A 19,663-nucleotide genomic window follows, 5' to 3' on the forward strand; every position below is an offset into this window, starting at 1 on the left:
ACTATTCAGTTCGATTTGGTGAACTGGTTCAAGGAGATCTGGTTACATCGAATCATTCATTCGCGAACCGGATATCAATAAACTGTTGTGTTTTGAACTCTTTCACAACAGACACGGAAGAGAAGACAATGATGAATGAAGTCGTCGTTTTTGCTATTTTTGGACCAAAATGTATTTTCGATGTTTCAAAAAATTCTAACTGACCCTCTGATGTCACATGGACTACTTTGATGATGTTTTTCTTACCTTTCTGGACATGGACAGTATACCGTGCACACAGTTTCATCAGAGGGACTGAGAGCTCTCGGACTAAATCTAAAATATCTTAAACTGTGTTCCGAAGATAAACAGAGGTCTCACGGGTTTGGAACAACATGAGGGTGAGTTATTAATTACATAATTTTGATTATTGGGTGAACTAACCCTATAATGTCCATACCGGATGTTGTCAGCGTTATTTCTCGGAATGATGTTATGATGCGTGTATTTTTTTCCCTGATTGAGCAACATGTATTTCAGACTCTACAAGATTGTGCAAATGGCGTTTTACTAACATTACAATTTCCATAGGAGTAAAATGTTGTTCATGTTTAATTTATTATTAATTTATCCAACGTTTAAAAATAATTAACTGCTTCAAAATGCATGCTGTTAGCGAAATCATTGATTTCAGAATGAGCATTTGTAATATATATGTCTGATGTTCATCTTGTTCATCTGATGTTCACTACTGTAATGAAGTAACTTTTTGATATGGGGAAATTCCTCACATTAAACAAATAACTATTTTCAGGTCATTTGTGTAAGCATATCCAGGGATACTTCAGATATAAAAACAATGACTCGTTAGGTGATGTTTTCTCATTAAAATAATATGATTTCCTATTAATTCAATAGAATGTATTGAAATACTCTGGAATAGCGGCGCTGTGGCTTCACTTTTATGACATGATGAGCAATCCAGTTCTCTATTATATATATGTGCCCTAGATTAACATTGGCAGAATATTCAATTGTCCCAAGACCAAATGGACCTTCTCTAACTCACACTAAATTTTGTGTATCAACATGCTAATACCATGCTAATGCATGGCATGCAGTACACATAATTTTGTTATGTATGTACATACATTAGTAACCAGTTCCCTATCGAACAGTCTCTCCTGTTGCATCGCTGAAATTTGTGGGGAACGCATCCAATAGTGCTATGCTATGAGCAGATGCAGAATGAAGCCTGTACTGTGAGCCCAGCCCCAAAGCACTTGTGTTAAGGACTACTATAAGCATGAGCCAAGATGAACTATTAGGCTGAGAACCACAAGATACTGCCTTTTCCATTTACAAAAGGAAAATCGGGGCAGAATTACAATGACAAAATCCGTGCCTGTAGGGCCGGAATCAGTGGCTGCACAAATCTCACCAATATAAATGCAGCTTGACCACACCCAGGAGGCCATCTGTCTGGTGGAATGGGTCCTCACAACTATTGGGCACTGAAAGCCAACTAAGGCATAAGCCTAGGCTATAGCATCAGCTACCCAGTGACATAGTCGTTGCTTCGTAACTGGCAGCCCTTTAGGGTGGCCTCTGAAGCACACAAAGTGCTGCTCTGAGTGTCTGAACAGACCAGAGTGCTCAACATACACTCTGAAGGCCTGGGCCCTCATTTATCAACAGTGCGTAGAAAAGGTTCTATATTTTGTCCAACGAATGAAATTTAGAATGTGCCTAAGTACAAGAAAATCCGCATTTATCAAATGTGCGCACGCAGTTCTTACGCACATGAGTAAGCAATCATTGTTGATAAATACCACATGTGCGTAAGTACCATGCTCGTTCACATTCATGGTCATTAGCATTCGGAAACGCCTCCAATTAACCATATATGGTGACAACACTTCCCTTTAAAAATTACGTGATTGTGTTTTTTCCTCACTGCAATAATATGGCAAAGAGAGCAAAGAAGAGGAACTTCACAAACACAGAATTAGAGATACTTGTAAATGAAGTTGAATCCAACCAACAGATATTGTTTAGTTCATTCACTGCAGGACGAATTACAAATAAAAGAAAAAATGCTGCATGGGAGAATGTCACCAATGCAGTTAATTCCGTTGGGTCTGAGGAGAGAACTGTCCCAGAAATAAAAAAAAAATGGTTTGATATTAAAGTATTGGCTAAAAAACGTGTCACAGCACACAGACGAGAAATGTCCGCAACTGGAGGAGGACAGACAACAACGGATCTTTCCCCATTGGACAACCGCATAGCCTGCATCATCGGAGACACGGCTCTGTCCAGGATTACTAAGGACGGTGACACTGATGCTCTTGCGAGAGAACAAACCGGGCCATCTAACACCCAAAGTGAAGGTAAAATAAACCAACTGGAATAGGATATTGTGTTTGCATACATTTTATTTCAATTTGTAAACTTTTAATGAAATCATTCATAGGATAAACTCAAATTAATGTGAACATGTGTTTCCTTAATAGCGACACCCGTTGTGCCTGAGGAGCTTGAGGAGCCGGGCCCATCCATTGCCCCTTCCATGCGCCGTGCGCCAAGAGTGCTGAGTGAGGCGGTGCTACAAAATCAAGAGGAAACAACAAAATCCATTAATGACCTAAAGGATCAACTGAGCAACATAACGAATGTATTGATTCAAATCAACGAGTCTCTGAAACAGATTGCCTCTTGCGCAAATACAATTGCTAATAAACCATAAACCGCTGACTAATGTGATTTCAGTTATTTGTTTCCAAGAAGCTGCAAAACACAAAATGAAATCGCTGTAATGTTTCTGCACTGGACTAATGGCCAGACTTACCTAAAATGTCTGTATTATCCTCTGTCTTGTCTGAATGCCAGCGGCATTAGGAGGTGGCAGGGGCACTGCATCGGGCATAGGGCCTTCTGGTCTTGGGGGTTCCTGCAGAGGGATGCCCTGTCTGATGGCCAAGTTGTGTAGCACACTGCAAGCCATTATGATTTTGCATGCTTTTTCTGGCTGAAAATCCCACACTTTGCGTGAAATTGTTCTTACGCACTCACTACGCACAAATCTGTCCGTACGCACCATTGATAAATGAGGGCCCAGGACTGGGTAACCTGGATAACCTGGGCTCTGAACAGAGTGCAGAGCACCTTAGATACTTAACCATGTCTCGGTTTGAGGATGACCTTATAGTCATTAGGCTCAATCTCAAGACAGGAAGCACTGATTGACAGTGCCTGCAGTTCACCCACTCACTTGACCGACGTTAAAGCCAAGAGGAGGGCGGTCTTAAGTGACATGGGCCTCATTTCGGTTGAATGAAGTGGCTCAAATGGAGGGCCCTGTAAGGCTCTTAGGACTATGGATAAATCATAAGTCAACACTGTATGAGGATGAGGTGGGTTCAATTTAACGACCATATAATTTCTGTCGATTGACTGGCAAGCTTTGAGAGAATGATTCGCTGTGATAGCTGCCACATAACCTTTGAGTGTGTGCATCCCTTGTGCAACAACTCTTGTAGAAAAGTAAGCATGTGGGTAAAGCTGAAACTTAGTCAATATTAACGACAACTTCGACAATAAAAAAATGTAGACAAATATTTTTGTTGTTGATGTCGTTTGATCTCATATGACCTAATGTAAGAGCTTTCAATAATAGGTCAAACCTGGAAAAAGTCACTTTGCTGTTTTGAGAAATAAATTGGGCAGTTAGTTGTGTTCTGATGTGAAGAGGTCCACCTATGCCCTCTTGAAGATGGACCATATAATTTAAAACACTCTATTTTCCTGGAGCTACATTGCCTCTGGAAAGCAATATGTTACCCTGATATAAGACTGGCCCAGGTGCCGGGTATGGGACAGAACATGGGCTTTGAGCCAATACTGGAGAGGCCACATTCACAGCAGGCCTAGAGGAATCACAGAAGAGGCGGGCAACAAAAGGCAGAGCAGCCTCTTAAAAAAAAAGCTTGAGGTGATACGAAGGCCCTAATTTGAATGACACCACCAGTCACAGAATAGTCAGGGATCATTCCATCAAAATCCAAGCCGCATCTGGACCGAGTCTATAACAGTCCCCAGAAATTAACTTTTCCCCTTTTTACAAGATGTAAATTAAGTCTCTGCTGTCCCCAGAGTGTGTATGTTAAGTTTTAGCTCAAAATATTCCACAGATACGTTTTTATAGCTTGTTGAAATTGCCACATTTATGGCATGAGCCAAATGTGCCATTTTTGTGTTTGTCCTTTTAAATGAAAATGAGCTGGTCCTCCTGCCTCCCTTTTCAGAAGAGGGTGGAGCTTCAAGATCTCATGCTCCGGCATACCAATATTGGCCTTTGCAAATAAACATTCCACTATTAATACAAGCGTGTTATCTTTACAGAAAACATATCTCTGAAATGAGGTGGCCTGCGAGCAAACTGGAGTAAGTAACCTCTTTTTATGATATTTAGAACCCAGCTTGGTACATTCAGAATGGTTTCCCAAGCATGGAGCCAGATGGCAAGTGGTTCTATTTTTACAAATTTTAGTTCGCTGCATGGGGGTGGGAAAGTAACATTTGTGGATAGAATAAATGCTATTTTGAGTATGTGGGTCTCAAGAGTTTTATTTGTCACATACCAAATTATATATAGCATACATAACCAGCAGTGAAATGTGAGTCAGGTCCGCTCCATGGACAGTGCAATTATTAAAGAAAACAACACAGATGGAAATATACATACATATAGCTATGTAAGAATGAAATAAAAGTAAACAATAAAAATATAAGAATAAAATATAAAAAAGATGTATATTGTAGAATTAAATAGAACGCAAAATAATGTGCATGAATGTAAACTGAAGTCTTAAATATTAAGATGTACAGGGATGTACAATGTGCATATATGCATTTTACTGTGGTCTTAAATATAAGATACACAGGAATGTACAAGAATCAAATGTGCAAACATGGTGACACTGTCAGTGTGTCTATGTGAGGTAGTGAATAAAAATGGAAAAGATAAAGGGAACATTAAGTGGAGGCATGAGGATGTTAAGGGGCTGGTTAAGAGTTTAGGAGCCTGATGGCCTGGGGGAAGAAACTCCTCCTGAGTCTCTCGGTTTTTGCCATCAGGCAACGGTAGCGCTTACCAGATGGCAGCAAAGTGAAAATATGGTTACTAGGGTGGATGGAGTCCTTGATGATTTTAGAAGCTCTACTTCTGCAGCGTTTGAGGTAGATGTCCTGTAGAGAGGGGAGAGCAGACCCTGAGATGCGCTCAGCTAAGCGCACAACTCTCTGCAGGGCTTTGCAGTCTTGACTGGAGCTGTTCCCATACCACACTGAGATGCACTGAGTCAATACACTTTCTATAGCCCCAGAATAGAAAGTTTTCAGGATTGCTGGTGAGACCCTGAATTTCATCAGCTGTCGCAGATGGTACAGTCTTTTCCTGGCTTTATTAACCTGAGTTTGAATGTGAGTAGTCCAAGTGAGGTCCTCTGAGATGTTTACACCAAGGTACTTGAAGCTGCTCACCCTCTCCACAGGGGTCCCGCTGATCATAAGAGGAGTATAGGGCTGCTGCTGTTTCTTCCTGAAGTCCACAATCAGCTCTTTAGTTTTGCTCACATTCAGAAAGAGACAGTTGTCCTGGCACCATGATGTTAATTTCTCTACCTCATCCAAGTATGCGGTCTCATTATTGTTGTGAATGAGGCCCAGAACCACAGTATCATCAGCAAATTTGATTATAGATGTGGAGCTGTGCGAAGACACGCAGTCATGTGTGTAGAGAGAGTAGAGCAGGGGACTCAGGACACAGCCCTGAGGGGCTCCTATGTTCAGGGTGATGGAGCTGGAGGTGTACTGGCCTACTTTCACCACTTGAGGTCTGCCGGTGAGGAAATCAAGAATCCAGTTGCAGAGTGAAGAATTCAGGCCGAGGTCTATGAGTTTAGAAGCTAGCTTTAAGGGGACTATAGTATTAAAAGCTGAGCTATAGTCAATAAATAGCAGCCTTACGTAGTTCCTGTTATTGTTGTCGATGTGTGTGAGAGAAGAGTGCAGGATGTGAGAGATGGCATCATCAGTGGATCTGTTAGGGCGATAGGCAAACTGAAGAGGGTCCAAAGTATCCGGTATGGAGGAGCAGATGACGTTTTTAACCAGTCCCTCAAAGACCTTCATGACTATTGATGTGAGGGCAACTGGACGATAGTCATTCAGACAAGAGGGTTTATTGTTTTTAGGCACAGGGATGATGACCGATTTTTTGAATGAGGTGGGAACCACCGATGTAGCAAGAGACTCATTAAAAATGGATGTAAACAAACCAGCGAGCTGATCAGCGCAGGACCGCAGAACACGGCCAGAAATCCCATCAGGTCCGGCTGCTTTCCTTACATTCACTCGCTTTAGTGCCCTCCGAACCTCGTCCTCCGACACGGTGATCGCATGATGATCGCTGATCTGACTGCTGCTTCCTGACGCGCTGATCGGCAGACTCACACTGCTTAGATTGTTTTCAAAGCGGCCGTAGAAAGTGTTTAGCTCGTCAGCCAGCGACGGATCTGCTCTCACCTCTGCAGAGGATTTATTTCCAAAGTCACAGATGGTCCTTAGTCCTTGCCACATGCGTCGGGAGTCATTAAGCTGGAAATGTGACTCTATGCGTTCCCTGTATCTGTGTTTGGCGGCTCTTACTGCGCGCCGGAGAGCATAGCACGATGCTTTGTACTCGCTCATGTTTCCTGACAGAAGACCGGCGTTGTAAGCAGCAGTTCGTTTGTTTACTGCTGCACGGATTGATCTGTCCACCCACGGTTTCTGATTTGAGAATGACCTTGTAGTTATTGTATCCGTGGCTTGTTCGGCTAGCGTGTTTACAAAGCTTAACGTTACATCCGTGAACTCGCTGACGTCAGATGAACTTGCGCGAAACATGTCCCAGTCTACTTCATCAAGAGCCGCCTGTAACGTTGCTTCTGATTGGGCGGACCATCGCGTCACCACCCTCTGCACCGGGGGATCTTGAATGACCCGTTGTTTATATTCCGGTGTGAGGAAAATGGCGGCATGGTCCGATTTGCCGAAAGCCGGTAGTGAGCGAGCTTTGTAGGCATTCAATAAACTGAGTGTAGCAATGATCCAGTGTATTTGGTCCTCTGGTTGGACAGGATACATGTTGATAAAAATTAGGCATAACTTGCCTGAGTTTGGCTTTGTTGGGTCTGCTATCAGAGTGGAAATTTGCTTGGGTATGAACTGAACTTGAAGGACATGCCCAGATAGAATAAAAATCTCCAATGCTCAGAAATGGTCAGAGGGGTGGAGAATGAGCGAAAGCTTTTTTCGACGGAGTTCTGACCATGGCAATAAATGACCCTCTCCTCTTCCTCTCTGTTCACAGATGAGGATGGCTTCTGTGGCTCACTTGGGGGCAGGGACCTTGGTACTCCAGGTAGGGACACCATCTTGCCATCTGGGGGGTCAAGAAGTGATGCACAGACTGCAACTTTTTCTTTGTCTCAGTGAAACGCTCAGCAATCCTGTCCATGACAGGGTCAAGTAGTCCCTTGGGAAGGTAATCTTCTCAGCATCCATGAACTTGTAAGATTGAGCCATATGTGGTACTCCAGCATGGCCTTGCCATTTGTCTGTGCCATTTTCTTGGTAGTGTGCAGAGCCAGGTCAGTCTCTGTGCATTGCTCCTTGAAGGCATTAGGGTCCATGGCCGTGTTGACTGTGGGAGAGAAGGGTCTTCGAGCTCTTTGCCAGAACACACCCATTCTTCAGTATCTGATGCCATCAAGGACATGGAGTCAACAACGGCAATCTCAACGGAAGTGATGAAAGAAACTAAGCCACTCACAGCTGATCATTGATCCTCCTGTGTGAAGCACACCAGCGAGACAAAATGATGTAGGGAGAGCGGAGCACACGGGGGCTGAGTCGGCATGACTTTACTCTAGCCCGCTGTCAGAGCCCTGCTGCTCCGCTGTTTCTTTCTCTTAGGAGCGGGGAGTAAGAGCTTTTGGTGAGTAAGAGTAGGAGCTTTTGGTGGGTAAGAGCACCATTTGATTGTGCTGCTACTTAAACGTGAAAAAAGGCTTTAGTAACAGAGTAAACAGGAGTTTCCCCACAAGCGTCATCGATGCAACGGGAGAGAGTGTTCGATAGTTCAAGTTCAAGTTGAGCTTTATTGTCATTCTGCTACATGTGTGGACATACAGTGGAATAAAATTTGTGCCTCACAGGACCACGGTGCTACATAAATACAGACATTAACAATTAAGTAAAACAGTATAAACCTATACACAATTAACCTACTGACAGATTTGAATATAAATATAATATAGTATTATAGTAATATATATAGTGTAACGCGTGTCCCGAAGCCTCATCAGTGTCGCCCTGGAAACACACGAGGAACACCTGGAAATCTTGTCAAAGGCTGAACGGTCACGGCCTCATCATGGAAGAACTCTTCAAGCATTTAACCGAGGTCAGCATCCGCCAGCAACAAATTGTGGAGCACTTCGCTAGCCATCAGGTGGAGACAGATTCGCCAGGGTCCTGGCCGGTCAAAGTGGGGATTGTTAAGGACCTACCCGTGCCGAAGCTCCTGGGTAGGGATTGGCCCGGATTTGACCAACTCCTCCTCGCCGCTACACAGCCTGCCAGCTCCAGCCACCAAAGACCCCTAAGGATGAAGGGGGCCCAAAGTCGTCCTGTGCTGCTGAGATTCTGACCGACCACGGAACCCCGTTCATGTCCCGGCTGATGGCGGACCTCTGCCGGCTCCGCAAGGTGAAACACCTCCAAACCACGGTCTACCACCCACAGACAGACGGCTTGGTTGAACGTTTTAACCAGACCCTCAAACAAATGCTGAGACGTGTGGCAGCTGAAGACAGACGTGATTGGGACCAAATGCTGCCCTACGTCCTCTTCGGCATACGGAAGGTCCCCCAATGTGGCCTGCAAATTCCTGGCCACCTGGCAGGGACAACGTGACCGAAAAGGTGGGCATGGTCACCTACAGGGTGCGTCAGCCCGGCCGAAGACGGGAAAGCCAACTATAACATATAAACTTGTTGAAAAAGTGGATTGGTTCCAGGGCCCAACTCTCCGCCCTCGCCACCTCCTCTCCCGTGGTTGTTGACATTGAACCCCAACTGTCGGCTGCCCAGAAGAGGGAGCTGCAGCACCTAGTCGGTCAGCTCTCTGATGTGTTCTCCCCCCTTCCCGGGTGGATCAACGTCGTGCAACATGACATCCGACACACCATTGAGGAGGAAGTCAAGGAGATGCTGAGGTTAAGGGTAATTGAACCATCCCAGAGCCCCTGGTCCAGCCCCATCGTCTTGGTTCCGAAGCCAGATGGCACCCTCCGGTTCTGCAATGACTACCGCTACATAAATGTTTTCCTATACATAAACAAAAAAATACAAACTACACGAATGCTTCACATAAATACTGTACATATACACAACTAACCTACTGTACATATACACAACTAACCTACTGACAGATTTTGAATATAAATACACTATATATAAATGTTTGCCTGTACATAAACTTTATTAAATATATATATATATATATACATACGAACTATACGAATTGTTCACATAATCCTGTACATGTGCAAGGAGAAACATTGTAAGTCAAGCAGCTGGCTGGGGAACAGTACTAGATTATCTTGTAGTGCATGAGCATGTGAACATACATATATTACTGAATCTTTTTTGGGATTGTGTAAACACAGCAGTGTGTGTGAAAAGTGTCTAGTGCACATAGAGGACAGTCTGTTACTACTGGTGGTTTGTACAGGCCCACTCACCTATGTGTAGCACACTTTTAACTGCACAGAATAAAAGAGAGCTTCAGACAGTTTTTCTGTGATGTGGTTAGGTTGGAGGGGTGATTTTTTTGGGGGGTGGGGTGGTTGTTAGCTGGTCCATATTTCAGGAGTTAGGGGGTTTGTGTGGGGTTTCAGAGGGGGGCGGGGTGATTTGAGTTCAGGGCTTTCACAGCCTGGGTGAAAAAGCTGTTGAGCAGTCTGGCGGAGCAGGCGCTGATGCTCTGTTACAGTCTTCCTGATGGTAGGAACTTAAAGAGACTGTGGGAGGGATGGGTGGGGTCCTTCACGATACTGTTAGCTTTGCTGGAGCATTGTGTAAGGAAATTGTCCAGGATGGGGGGGGGGGGCACCGATTATCTTTGCAGCTATGTTCACTCCCCGCTGGAGGGTCTTGTTGTCTGCTTCACTACAGTTCCCATACCAGACAGTGATCCCAGTCCCTACCTGTATTTTTGTAGCACTGTGGTCCTGTGAGACACAACATTTCGTTCCACTGCATGTCCACACATGTAGCGGAATGACAATAAAGCTCAACTTGAACTTGAAATATCAATGCACTTTTTGATATAAGCAGTCACTGTTTCAGTTTACTCCTGTAGGTCTATGTGGTTGTTGTAGGTGGCTGCCTGTTTAAACATGTTCCAGTCTGTGCACTTAAAGCAGTCCTGTAGTGTCGAGGTAGCATCATCTGGCCAAATTGTGATGAGTTTTTGAACCAGTTTGGAGAGTTTCAGAAGTGGTCTGTTTGCTGGAATTAGCATAACAGAGATGTGATCCGTGTACCCTAGGTGGGGGGCGGGGTACAGCCTTGTACGCATTCTTGTACAGACATGTACGTGATAGGGAACCATTTATAACCATGTGCCCCCCTCAAATGTGTCCGGGAACTTGCAAGTGCCTTGGTGGAAGAGTGGGGCAACATCTGATAGAACTGGAAATTCTGGTACAGTCCATGATGATGAGATGTGCTGTAGTGGCCACACAAAATTCTCACTGTGACTTTGTAATTGACAACTCTTTTCTTTGGGGACTCAGCATTCCATTTCTGTATGATAAATGCCTTCACTAATGCACTAACCTAACTTGAAGGAATACAGTATAAAGCTGACAGCCTTTGGGATAGCAGTGAATAATGACTTTCTGACAGTGTTCCCCAGGAGAAGAATATACAATGAGAAACCAGGGGGCCTAATACTAAGGCTGCAGCAAAGTCAGATTGTGCAGAAGAATCATCTGTTTCCGGTGGTCTTGTCCCGATGGCCGTCTAGGAGACAAGGTTTTGACTGTGGATCTGTATCCTGGGCTCATCTAGTTGTCCTGGTCTCTGCTGACATTCATCGCTGTAGAGGTCCTCTCTAGGTGCTGATCTACCATCTGGGCTGAATACATACTGGATCCGGGTGACTGCAGTCACCGTCTGATCTTGATACAGACTGGATCTGGTAGCTACGGTGACCTTGGAATAAGAGAGAGAAAGACGAATATTAGTGTAGATTCCATTCTTCTAACGATGTAGCAAGTACATCGTGTTATGGGAAGTGTTCCCAGTTCAGTTTTTCCTAAATAATGCAGCCTAAAAATCATTTAATGGATTTTAATATTGGAAATGTTAGTGTGTTATATGTAAGCCAGGTTAAAGAGGTGGGTGTCACAGGTCGGGGTGGGCCAAGCCAGACTGCACCCACCCCTGAAACCCGGGAACCACCTCGAGGAACGTGTCAGGGACCAGACAGACAAGGACGTAAGGGAATAACAGTTTTCTTTATTAAGTTAAAAACAGTAAATTGGAAAAAGCCCTAATTAAAATCTTCTTTCTTGCCGCCAGAGGGCGTTCAGTAGTCTTCTGGACCTTAGAGGGGGAACAGTCATGGCGGGCCTGTGGCTCGTTGCAGGGGAATCCGGGGGTACTCGCACCGCCTAGGTAGGTCACTGGGTAAGTCCTCTTCACAGGACTCAAGAAGAGGCCGTGGTTATACGGACCCCATTCGGGCTGGAACCAGGTAGATATTCAGGGGACGGTTGCCTCAGACTCAGACGGGACGCAGGTGAACAGGCGACGAGCGGCCCGGGTCAGGAGAGGAAACAGGTAAGTATACCCCGGTAGTTGTCTTCTTTCTTGCCGGGCAGGAGTAGAACGGGGGTTTTTAGCCCGGGCGTGAGGAGACCTTTAGACAGCAGGAGGACACTTCGATCGAGACACGTGCTTCGGCTATTCCCTAGAACGACACAGTTAGCTGACACCAACAGGTGAGGATGCTCAGGTGGAGTTATCCTTTCCTCAACGGGGAGGCGGAATTTGAGTGAGGCCCGTAGGAACCACCAGATGGGAGTAACCCTTTTGGACGGGAGCTCCCCTTCGGCTATGCACTGCAACGATACAGCAGACTCTAACTGTTAACAGTACATGAGGCGCTCAGATATAATACCTTCCTCTCCGAACAGGGGCAGAGGCTTGCAGGGAGGGCGTGTGGAGACCACCAGGCTGGAAGAACACTTAGAGCGAGACGCTCTACTTCAGCTGCGCACTGTGATGATACAGCAAACTTTAACTATTCAACAGTACATGAAACGTTCAGGTCTATCTACCTTTCCTTTTCAACAGGGGCAGCGGCTTGCAGCGAGGGCATGGGGAGACCACCAGGCAGGGAGAACACTTTGAGCGAGACGCTCCACTTCGGCTGTGCACTGTAACAATACAGCAGGGTTTAACTGTTCACCAGCATACGAAGCGCTCAGCTGTAATACCTTCTCTCTTTCTGAACAGGGCAGAGGCTTCCGATTAGGGCGTGTGGGGACCACCAGGCGGGGAGGACACTTTGGGCGAGACGCTCCACTTTGGCTGCACACTGTAACGAAGCACCAGGGTTTATCTGTTCAACAGTACATGGAACATTCAGCATTGACAGAGCCGGGTTGTCTCGAAGTAGTAAGTTGGGCGCTTGTTGTATCAGAAGCCCTTCCTTGGAGACAGCGGGTGGAAGACTGTAGGGGGAGAGTGCACAGCAGACTACTATTACTTCTCCACACAATAAATTCACTCCATAACACAAACCGTGTGAATCGTCACTTCAGGCACTGCATCTCCACTCGCACACCGTGCATTCGGGCCAGCACTCACCCACTGGTCTTTCTCCCACCAGATCAAGTCTCGTCTTTTGCCAGGGCTCAACTTCTCTCAAGAGAAAGCAGAAGACGGGTGCAGCTACTGTCGCATTCGGCAAAGGGGAGGACAGACGTTGGAGACAGATCAACAATTCACTCGGTGTACTAATTCACTCGTGCCACACACTTTCCAAACTCTCAACACCACTTCAGTGGGTCTTAAATCTTAAATCTAATAACATTAATAAGCAAGTAATGAGCAAGATGTTAAAATATATACAAAGTCTGATAGGGAGCCAGTGCAGTGTTGACAGAACCAGGTTAATTTGTTCATACTTCCTTTAAGTTGTAGTAGTAATAATTTCAAGAATTCATAAAATTAAGGTCGACAGAAAGAATATTGGAACTATGTCTCCTCAGAAGACACACTCTCACTATGAAAAAAAATAAAAAATTCATTGACCAGGAAGAACTTTCCAAATTTATTAAATCCTCAAAGACAACAACATGTATATCCAATCATTTCAAACATACTGGCAAAACATTAGATTAGGCAACACTATTAACAGTTAACAAAAATGAAAATTACCTCATGATTCTCTCACCCTCAAGCCATCCTAGGTGCATATGACTTTCTTCTTTCAGATGAAAACAATCAGCATTTGAATATGCTTATGTCCTACGTCATCAGCTGGAATGCCACTATTTTGTGTATGCACATATGACAGTAAGCAGAAGCTAGAGATTATGGTTTATACATTTTTAAATATGGATATTTTTCTTACACAAACACATTGGTTCACTTCAGAAGGCCTTTATTACCCCACTGGAGCTGTGTGGAGTACTTTTTATGATGGATGGATGCACTTATATATATATTACCTTTATTTAACCAGAATAAAACTCATTGAGATTAAAAATCTCTTTTCCAAGAGCGTCCTGGCCAAGACAGGCAGCAGCACAATTAACAAGGTTACAGACATAAAAACATATAACATCAACATATAACAATTTATACAAGTAATATATAATTATAAAGTCATAAGAATCAGAATTTCACTTAATTGGACATCAAAATCTCAGCACCCATGATATGTACAAGTTCAGTCATTTCTTTCACGAACGACATGTAGGCTACCAGTTCAGTCATTTCTTTCATGAACGAGAAGATCTCTCGATCTTGTTCAGACTCAAACAAACTCGTTCAGTGAAGGGCGTATTCGTTCACTATATTCAACAAATCACATGCTCCGTCACATCACATACTCGAAGGCTATTGCCTCGAGGTTTAGTCATTTTTTGACAGGATGTAACAGTCCACAGAGCTACCCGGTTTACTGATCTGCGCATGAGCTGCTAATAGCGCCATGCTGCTGTGGAGGGAAGAATTTCAGTGAACGAGAAATATGAGTCAATGGATTTCGTGTACGACACCGAATTGTTCACCTAAAGGATTTCTTCAATAAGAATGATTTGTTCATGAACAGAACATCACCATGCCCTACTCAAACTGCATACTCTGCGTATAGGGAGCGGCGGTACTGTCCCAAGATAACAGTTTTCTCCTATAATGCCTGATGAGTTTGGAGACCTCCTGACAAGACATCAGAGACAATTCCTTCATATAGAATCTCTCCAGATCTTTCAGATTCCTAGCTCCATGTTGGTACTTCTTCTTTTCAGTTCAACCCACTCATTTTCTATAGGGTTCAGGTCAGGGAACTGGGACAGCCATGGCAGAATCTTCATTTTGTGCTCAGTGACACACTTTTGTGTTGATTTTGATATTAGTTTTGGATCATTGTCCTGATGGAAGATCGAAACTTGGCCCATTGTAAGATTTCCAACGGAGGCATTTTATCTGTTGGTATTTGTTACCAGAATATCACACTTCAGACTTAGATTTTGTAATATTTGTGCATTTGTTTCTTTTTTCTTTGTCTGTTGCAGACTGAGCCAGAGATTATTGAGGAGACTGACATTGACCGACTGGCGGGCCACCTTTATTTTGGCTGTGGTCGACAAATCAAAGGTCAATCTGGGACATCAACGCTGAGTTCCCAGCCTTCCATAGATGAGGTTCATCAGCAGATGCATCTGCTGCTAGAAGAAGCCTTTAGTCTAGCTCCAGCTGGCCACACTACTTCCAGCAGACACCATCACTCCAACCATCAGCATCCACAACTGGGACCCTATGGCTTGGGTCCAGTCATCCCGTACTCAGAGGTGGTGACCAGTGCACCGGGCACCAAGAGTCAAGGGCTGGGAGGCATACAGTGGGTGCCAGCCTATAGACCAGACCCTTACCAGTGCAGCCTTGCCAAACAGGTACAGTTATAGATCTGATCTATATATATATGTACAGATATATCAGAAATGATCTTCCTTGCTTAAAACTTTTATATGCTAATATGTCAATTAATCAAAAAGACATTCAGGTTCACTCAGCTTCCTGAGATGGCTCTTGGGTCTCCTCCACCCCCTGTCCCACCAAGAACAGGCCCTCCTCCTGAGTCATCACTGCGACGGTCATTACATTTCCACATACTTTGCTTTTTTTTTTTTTGCATTGACCATTGCATAAGTTTATTTAGTACTTTTAAATATTTCCATAATTTACTATTGTTTCAAACCCAATTGTCTTTCTGTCTTTTGTAAAGTAGATGTGGATAAAGTAAAAAAAAAAAAGAAAGAAAAAAAAAAGTACAGAAGAAGTACCATTAAAGTAGAACATATGACTTGTTTTCTATATTCTAAGTCTTCTGATAGCTGGTCATCATTAAGTAATAATGATTACTTTTCAAGTTCTGTATTCATGTGAAGTTTGGTATCATTTGTTGGAACTGTTCTCTTTGTATCTATATCTCACTGAAATCTGTATACATTATATACCATATAGCTTTATAGGGTTATTTTGTACTTGTTTTCCTTTTTGGAGCTTGACAGCATCAGTAGCCATTCAGTTCCATTGTAAGGAGAAGAACAGACAGGACATTGTGTTCAGCATTTCTACTGAAAGTCAAATGGGTTTGGAATAACTTTAATCATATTCAGGTTTATTCCGGTGCTAAATTCAGAAGTGTATTTTTAAATTTTAAATAACTGTGGTGAAGTCTACCATGTTATGGTAAATCCTGTAAAGGCAGCAGATTGACTTTGCTAGTAAATCGATACTGTCACCTGGTGGTGAAACCATGTCAATACATGTATGAAATTGTTGCCATGTTTTTCAGGACATCTTCAGATCTTGGTCCAAAAGGTCATTCTAAATCGTCAGTGCTGAGTCAGCATGACAGCACCCCACATAGGCCAAACAGCAGAGCGCCACTCCCACCTGTCACTACTGAGGCCATTCCCAACCACTCAGGTTAGTGTGTGTGTGTGTGTGTGTGTATTGGTATATGTTTGTCTTTGTGCACTAGTTTTTGTGTGTGTGTGTGTGTGTGTGTGTGTGTGTGTGTGTGTGTGTGTGTTTGTGTGTGTGTGTGTGTGTGTGTCTGTGTTTCCTACAAATTATGTTGATGCATAACTCATCCTGACTATAAAACAGAGGGAAAAAAATAATATATATATATATATATATATATATATATATATATATATATATATATATATATATATATATATATATATATATGATACTATCACTGAATGAAGGTCTTTTTGAATAAAAAAAATAAGATTTTTGAATGGCTTAAACTCATTAGCAACACTCTGGCAACAACCACTAACACATTAGCATTGTAGTGGCGAGTTTAGCAAAGACAAGCACCGCTCTTATTTATTTTTATTTTTTTTTCAGAATATGTAAAAATCACTAAATCTCAGTATTATTTCTGATAATAGCATGAACATTGGATGAGCATTGACTGGTTTAGGCCTGTCATGGACAGACTGCCAAAGCTTTTGACAACCTTCTGGGCAGTGATCAGTTCACAGCAATTGACATGCTTGCTCAATTGATAATGCTTATCTATATAATTTAGAAATATAATACAAAAACTCATACAGTTGCATTTTTGCCTCCATGTATTGAATTTTGGGGGTATTCAAACTGCATTCTACTAGGCTACTTTACACAGTAAAAAGCATGCACTCTCAAGGGTTTGCTTTTGGTTGTTTTTTTGCAAAGTGAGTGACATTCGATAATTACAGTATTTTCATAAACAATGCATATATTGCCCACCCCTAAAAAACTATAATTATTTTTTGGCCCACAGGAAATCCCATGACAGCAGTGTATGCCATCCCAGCCAGTTGTCCAGGATACAAGGGATTTTTCATCTCTACACCACCCTCCTCCTACCACAGCCCATCCTGGATGTCTTACCCCCCTGAACCAGAGGATGTGCCTCCTCAGTGGACTGAATCTGTAAGAATGCAGTTATCACACAGTCCTTTATCATGTGTCTAATTCTGCTTCACAAACTGGGTTGCATCCCAAGACCCTAATGTTATAGTGCATGCACCATCAATACAATTTAACGTGGCATAAACCTCATAGACTGCAACCAAGGAAAGCAGAACTGGTCTGTCACATGTGCCTTTATACACTGTTCTGAATTTAGGGGGCATTCTGTCAGATCTGTGACCTGTGTGACCTGCCCTTGGGCACAAGACTCATCTTTTTGGATTATCCTTTTTATCCCTGTTTGTGTGTGCCTGCATTCACACAGTGTCTTTTTGCAGAACCAGTGTCATTTAGAAACCATTTGCTGAACTGAATTTATCGCTGACGTTGAGTGGAAACAACAAATTCCCAGGGTAGATGAGAACATTTCTTCAAATGAACACTTTTCTTTTTCCTTTTCCTCTGTCACTAGCAGGGTTGTGTGCAATTCAGAATTAAATTGCAAATACCTTTACAATTCCAGGTTTTGAATTAAGAAAGCAAAAAAAAAAAAAAAAAAAAGATAAAAAGTTTAAATAGATTAAAAAATTGAAACTCAGTAAAATTCATATATTCTTTAGATATACCCATGTTCATTCTGTTATAGCTGTTATACTAAAATTTACAAAACATTATCAAAAATAAAATTGTACAAAACTTTTTTTTTTACTTTTAGAACCTATAACCTTTTTTAATGTTTGTAACCAAAAGGGAAAAAAAATAAATAAATAAACAAACAACAACAACAAAAACCTTCTACTTAAACATGGAGGTGACAATCACATAAGAATTTAGTGTAGTTTATGAGACTAGTAAGTATTAAAATTGTAAATTGCACTTCATTTTTATTTCGAATAATTTCTCTAATAATTTTTTTACAAATTTCTTAGAAATCATGTTAAGAACTTTCTTCTTTTTTATCTAAGATTTCAGTCAGAAAGTAATTATATCTAATGAATTTCTTTTTTTATTTAATGTCTATATTTATTTTCATAAATTAATATGACATTAATTTGATGGACATTTTGCATGTAGTTTAAAGAAATAAGTTTAATGATTTATTAGGAAAATGCATTCTACATATCAGGGAATAAATAGGCTTAATTAGTCAACATTAATAATTTAATTAATTATGATTTGTTGCAATACGTTGGACTGATGTGTTGGTCTAATGAATGTTGTGTGTGTTTTATATGTTTGAATGGCAATTTAGTACATTTATAATCTTGTCGGATGGAAAATTAAGTTCCAAATCACACTCAAAAAGGTGTCAATTCTAAAATTCTGAATTATGCCCAACCCTGGTGACAAGGTGACCCTTGTTCAAAGTGTTTATGATTTCATAATTCATAGTTTAATGAAAATGATCAAATCACACATTTCAAACTTGTTTGAATGGAGTGTCACTAATATTATTTTGAAGTAGACCCTTAAGCTTTTCATTTTCCTTATCGTGATTGTCGTCCTTGTGCATTTGTCTGTTGGTTCCCTTTTTAACTATAGAATTTGGTCAACTGCAGCACAGATCAAGACTCACTAAAATAATACATTCTAGCTGAATGGTATTAGCACAGCTATTGTTGAATGCTACCTGTTTTTTTTCTTTCAGATGCCCCTACCAGGCTACGCAGAGGCCTTTCCTCACCCTCATTATCCTCAGGGCAGCCCACTCCTGTGGCACCACCGGCAGGCCGTTCAAGGTGGTCCAGATAACCCACCCTTTTCCTCCACTGTCGTGTCCCAGCAAATTCTAGCAGAGCCCGGAGATCCGGTCAGCCTCGACACCCCCCTCAGCAGCCTTTCCACTTCAGCCCTAGTCAAAGCCATCCGTGACGAGGTGGCCAAACTGACCAAGAAGCAAGCAGACATGTTTGAGTTCCAAGTTTAAAACTTTCCAGTGGATTCATGGACTAGCTGCACTGAGACTGAAAGTCTGATACATTTATGACTTCTGATTTCACTGGATACTACTTTTTTTTCCTTTCAGTGAAACACCTATTTACTTTTACAGTTTTTGTGTGGTTCTTTCTGCTGTTATACTATAACATTAATACGTAATTTTTTTTTTTTAAGTTTTTATTTAATGGGACAATCTGCGTGTTTTGTTTTATAAAAACCTGGCATTGTAATTAAAAGGATAGTCATTAATTACACACTCCCATTTTGCTTAAAAACCCATAAAATTTCCTATAAAACGCATAAATTAAGATATTTTTAATATTCTCTTTTATCCATCTATTGAAAATCCAATCCAATCAACCAAAAAATAAAATAAAAACAAGCTTCAAAAAGTTCATAAATACATGGTAAAATAAACC

At 42.2% G+C, this 19,663-nt stretch overlaps 2 protein-coding genes across 2 annotated transcripts in view; both read left to right on the forward strand.

Moving 5' to 3' along the window:
- The window catches only part of LOC132155957 (UPF0606 protein KIAA1549L-like), a 184,398-nt gene extending 164,989 nt beyond the window's left edge, over positions 1–19,409 (forward strand). The window contains exons 18-22 of the mRNA XM_059564749.1: positions 14,906–15,283; positions 15,386–15,483; positions 16,189–16,322; positions 17,176–17,327; positions 18,955–19,409. Of these exons, the coding sequence (XP_059420732.1) occupies positions 14,906–15,283; positions 15,386–15,483; positions 16,189–16,322; positions 17,176–17,327; positions 18,955–19,233 (1,041 nt within the window). The 3' untranslated portion in view covers positions 19,234–19,409. The remainder of the gene's footprint in view (positions 1–14,905; positions 15,284–15,385; positions 15,484–16,188; positions 16,323–17,175; positions 17,328–18,954) is intronic.
- LOC132155960 (nuclear apoptosis-inducing factor 1-like) lies at positions 1,674–2,736 on the forward strand. Its single transcript, XM_059564752.1, has 2 exons — positions 1,674–2,372; positions 2,496–2,736. Exons 1-2 carry the CDS (start codon positions 1,886–1,888, stop codon positions 2,726–2,728), a joined length of 720 nt encoding a protein of 239 aa, XP_059420735.1. The 5' UTR covers positions 1,674–1,885; the 3' UTR covers positions 2,729–2,736.
- Positions 19,410–19,663: the final 254 nt, after the last annotated feature.

Source organism: Carassius carassius, chromosome 13 (assembly GCF_963082965.1).
Source record: "Carassius carassius chromosome 13, fCarCar2.1, whole genome shotgun sequence".
Classification (NCBI taxonomy): domain Eukaryota; kingdom Metazoa; phylum Chordata; class Actinopteri; order Cypriniformes; family Cyprinidae; genus Carassius; species Carassius carassius.